The sequence below is a fragment of the Agrilus planipennis genome, unplaced genomic scaffold (genome assembly GCF_000699045.2).
Source record: "Agrilus planipennis isolate EAB-ADULT unplaced genomic scaffold, Apla_2.0 scaffold21, whole genome shotgun sequence".
NCBI classification, from domain to species: Eukaryota; Metazoa; Arthropoda; class Insecta; order Coleoptera; family Buprestidae; genus Agrilus; species Agrilus planipennis.
In genome coordinates this window covers 1,633,467-1,637,917 of record NW_020439030.1, presented here as the reverse complement: position 1 = coordinate 1,637,917, position 4,451 = coordinate 1,633,467, and the positions used below count along the sequence as shown (strand labels likewise).

Here is a 4,451-nt window from a genome sequence, read left to right as displayed (position 1 = left end):
GATCAGTTTTTTGCCAGCAAAGACCAAAAATTTTATGAGCGTGGAATTATGCTACTACCAGAAAGATGGCAAAAGGTGTTGGACCAGAACGGTCAATATATAATTTAATAAAGTATTTGTTTATTATACGAAAACTGTCTTTCATTTCCACAAAAAAAAGCGAAATGACTTTCCGAACAACCCATTATGAACGCATTGAAATTCAAAGAAATAGAGATTTACAGTAAACATTTGAAACTTTCATCTTCCACCCTCCATTTGGTTATTGACAACGGTTGAAAGAGACCTGAAAAAAAAATTAAGTTAGACACCACAACACAAAATCGTGTTAAGTGGAAATTGAGAACAACCCTAGGTAAATAGTGTAAGGCCTAGCGAAAGAAGAAAAAGATTGAAAACTTTCATTTATGGAAATTAATCATGTAGTCATATTTACTGAAGAAATAGAGGAAGTCATTTTGTTTTATTAAAAAATGACTACACTGTTTCCAATCTTACATAATCCTTCCGATAAAGTGAAGGCTAATTAAAATTAATTGATTTATTATCAAAATTATCTCGTTCTACTTTTAAATTGCCAGATACATTTCTGATTGTGGTTATCAGTTTTTCTACAATTAAACTTTGCTGATACAACATCCAATCAGGATTTTAATACCAGGAATTGACTTATTTGATAAGCACTTAAATAATATATAAATATATATTGAACACTGGTTGCTATACCGCGAAATACCTGCGTTTTAAAGATAAGAAATTCAATTTCATACGTATTTTCATGTGCTATTTTATAATAGATAAATTGGTAAATTGATAAATAAGATATTGATTTCTTGTTTCAGATGAAAACCTGATGGAAATTTCAAAGCCGGACATTCCTTGGAGGTTCTAATCATATGGGATGAGTTATGTAAATTTTTGGAAAAGAATTATATTTGGATTTAAGGTAATACAGTAGAACCTTGATAACTTAAACCTCGATAACGTAATAATCTCTATCAATTTATAAAATTTTGTGTTCCCTTCCCCTCGGAGTCCAAAACCAACGTCTATTACTTAAAATAAAAACCCTCTATAACTTAAACGAATAATTTGGGCATCGCACCTCAATAAGCAGTGAAAAGTGGTTTGAATCGGGAGAAAGTCTTCTATGTAAAAGACGAAGAATTGCTGAATTTCCTAATTTAGAAAAATCCTTGTTTACATGATTTAGGTTTAGACAGTGTAGAAATATGTAAAAGCATTAGTGTTAGTGGACCTATACTAACTAAAGGAAATAAAAAAAGCGGAAGAGTTTGCTAAGTNTTTTACATGCAATTGATTAATTATATTATTAAACGTTTATTTCTGTCAACAAAAAATTAATTACCTGTATTTTCCCAAAATCTACTTTTAATGACATTTATTAATTATTCTCGATCAGATACTTGACCATAAAAAGGAGTCAAAAGTAGCTTAGGTACGCAGAGTTGCTTTTTAAATTTACAATTAGCATCAAATTTATCTACAAGGTAAACTCTCAATAACGACACTGCTTACGGCGAAAACTCCCTATAACGTAGACTTTACTTGAGCTGGATTGCTGTTCCTCTTAGACTATTACACTAATCTATATAGATTCCGTGTAGCTTTCTATAAATATGCAACCACTCCCTTAAACAATGTATATGACCAGTGGGTGAATGAAAAAAGAAAAGAAAAAAAGAGTGTGATGTTGAGGTACGTTTCGAATTTAGACCATCTTCATAATTTCGTTTGTTTGAAGCTTTTGTAAAATTCTGTTGCTTCTTCAATAAAATCTGAAACGATTCTAGTTCAATTGAGTTTCGTTATAGGGGGTTTACTAAGTGCTTGTTTTTAATAATATTAAAATATGAATATACTTTAATTAAAATTGTTTAACTGCATTGCAGTAAATATTAATTATTAATGCTGTTACGTTATGAAAAAGAAAGTACTTAGCAAATACTATTTTAAACTTTCAAATTTTGTTTTTGGACTATTTATTTTTAAGTAATTGACAAATTTCAATAAATAGTAGACAAACAGGGCTTAATTATTTAGTATGATCGGCGCCTAAATCTAACCAAAACAAAATTGCATGGTGTAACAATTTTTTTAATAAGAATTTAGAAACTTGTAAATGAGAATTTCTTTTCCTATTCAGGGGTAGTTTCTGTTATTGGACAATCCCTAATAGAATCTGCTAATACAAAAATAGTTGGCGGTCACCTGGTAAACAATAAATCGGATTTTCCTTATCAGGTAAAACATATCTTTTATTCACTTTTCCTTAGGTCGAATTGTGTTTTCATGAGGTTTTTTATTAGATGATTAAATTGAGGGTATCGGTAGGAAAATACTTGTTAATTCTCAAATTTTTGCCAACATTCCTGGCTTCATTAGGAGATCAATGTTGTAAATTAATTTTTAAAGGCATAAATAATGTAACTGTAAACTACGGAATGAGTTATATATATATATGAAAAGTACACTTAAACCATCATAATAATTTAGGTTGAAATATTCAAAACAAAATGGTAGAAAAGGCGGAAACATGATTATTGACCTACCGTCTATCTTTATTTCAACTAGTAGGGTAGTTACTAAGTTCAACTTCGTTTTTTATTAGTTCTACATTGGTTACATTTGTTTAAATGAAAAATTAATCAATATATTCACGAGTTCAATTTTTCGTCAAAACCAATTTAACAATTAGTAATTTTATCAGTACTTATAGGTAATTAAAAAAAAGTTGCACGCTGATAAAAATTAATTCACAGAAATTCTAATCAGATGTGACGTCACTCACTCATCAAGACGGTCTAATTAATTTTAAGGCAGACCGCTAAGTAACAACTATTACGAATAATCTTATAAATTTACATATAATTAAAGTTAATTATTAAGGGTTCTACAAATATTTTAGCTTTAGGATAAAGTTGGAGGCGCATCAATAGCTTGGATTTTCTAAAATATTTTAGTTTGCCCTACAAGTTGTAACAATAACGAGTGGCGATCGTCTTCAGAGGTTCTTCCATCTCCACTGTCCACATCCAGCGTCGGAAATGGAAGGACTTCTGAAGAACCTCGCTACAGGTGCTAGCGAAACGTTGGAAAGCAATTCCAACCAACGATAGCCTTTAAACTCGAATCAAGACGTCATCAGTAAACCAAAATTTATTTTTGGTCAGCGATTTGTTTCAGTCAAAAAATGGGTAATTATCCAGAATTATCCAGGGCTACAGACCAAAATCGCTCCAAAAATGTTTTCATCTGCATAATAGAAGTAGATATTAGAAGGTTGGGGAGACAGTGTCTTATGACTTCATAAATAAAAAAGAACTTTTTTGAATGATAAGTTTTCAAAATTCGAATCACAGTTCTAAACAGTAAGTACGGTTGAGGAGATTAGGAGCAGAAGGGGGGGTGTTATAAGTTGTATTAGGTTTTAATATCCTTATCTCACGATTGTTACTGCATAATTTTTATTAATTAATGTTTAATGAAGAAACAGCTATACGTACACCATATATATGCATGTTTTAATAAAATAAAATATATAACGTGTAATTATACAACACGCTACTGAAGTAAAACTTCTTCAAACACAAACATACCGGGATAGAGGTTAAGGAATTGGTTTAATGGTATTATTTGTACACTATGCTTCGCACGGGGGCAATGCTGATAGTAAATATACTATAGAATGTCTTTATATACAACAATCACAGCTTTTTTGTNTAAATTTTTGGAAAAGAATTATATTTGGATTTAAGGTAATACAGTAGAACCTTGATAACTTAAACCTCGATAACGTAATAATCTCTATCAATTTATAAAATTTTGTGTTCCCTTCCCCTCGGAGTCCAAAACCAACGTCTATTACTTAAAATAAAAACCCTCTATAACTTAAACGAATAATTTGGGCATCGCACCTCAATAAGCAGTGAAAAGTGGTTTGAATCGGGAGAAAGTCTTCTATGTAAAAGACGAAGAATTGCTGAATTTCCTAATTTAGAAAAATCCTTGTTTACATGATTTAGGTTTAGACAGTGTAGAAATATGTAAAAGCATTAGTGTTAGTGGACCTATACTAACTAAAGGAAATAAAAAAAGCGGAAGAGTTTGCTAAGTCCCTGGATATCCATAATTTTAAAGCTTAAACTTAAACCCTTAGTAAATAAAAACCTCAATAACTCAAATTATTTTACGTTTCTCTTGGTCTTTATCTTATCGAGGTTCTACTGTACGAGGGTGGATTGATAAGTTTCCGGCCTAACCAAGAGATGACGCCACTAGGCCTACCTTGAGGTGACATTCTATAGTACCATCCTTGGATAGCTTGTAGCTATAGTTTCAGCCCGATCTCCTTGCTAGTGTAGGTTTGACAGCACGCTGAACAAGACGCCTCTGTGGTTTTCGTAAAAATGGAAAAGCAGGAAAATCGT

General features: G+C 31.2%; 1 protein-coding gene across 1 annotated transcript in view; it reads left to right on the top strand.

Moving 5' to 3' along the window:
• The window catches only part of LOC108741266, a 59,017-nt gene that overhangs the window by 40,515 nt on the left and 14,051 nt on the right, over positions 1-4,451 (top strand). Inside the window, 1 exon segment of the mRNA XM_025976500.1 lies at positions 2,168-2,265. Coding sequence (XP_025832285.1) covers positions 2,168-2,265 — 98 coding nt within the window.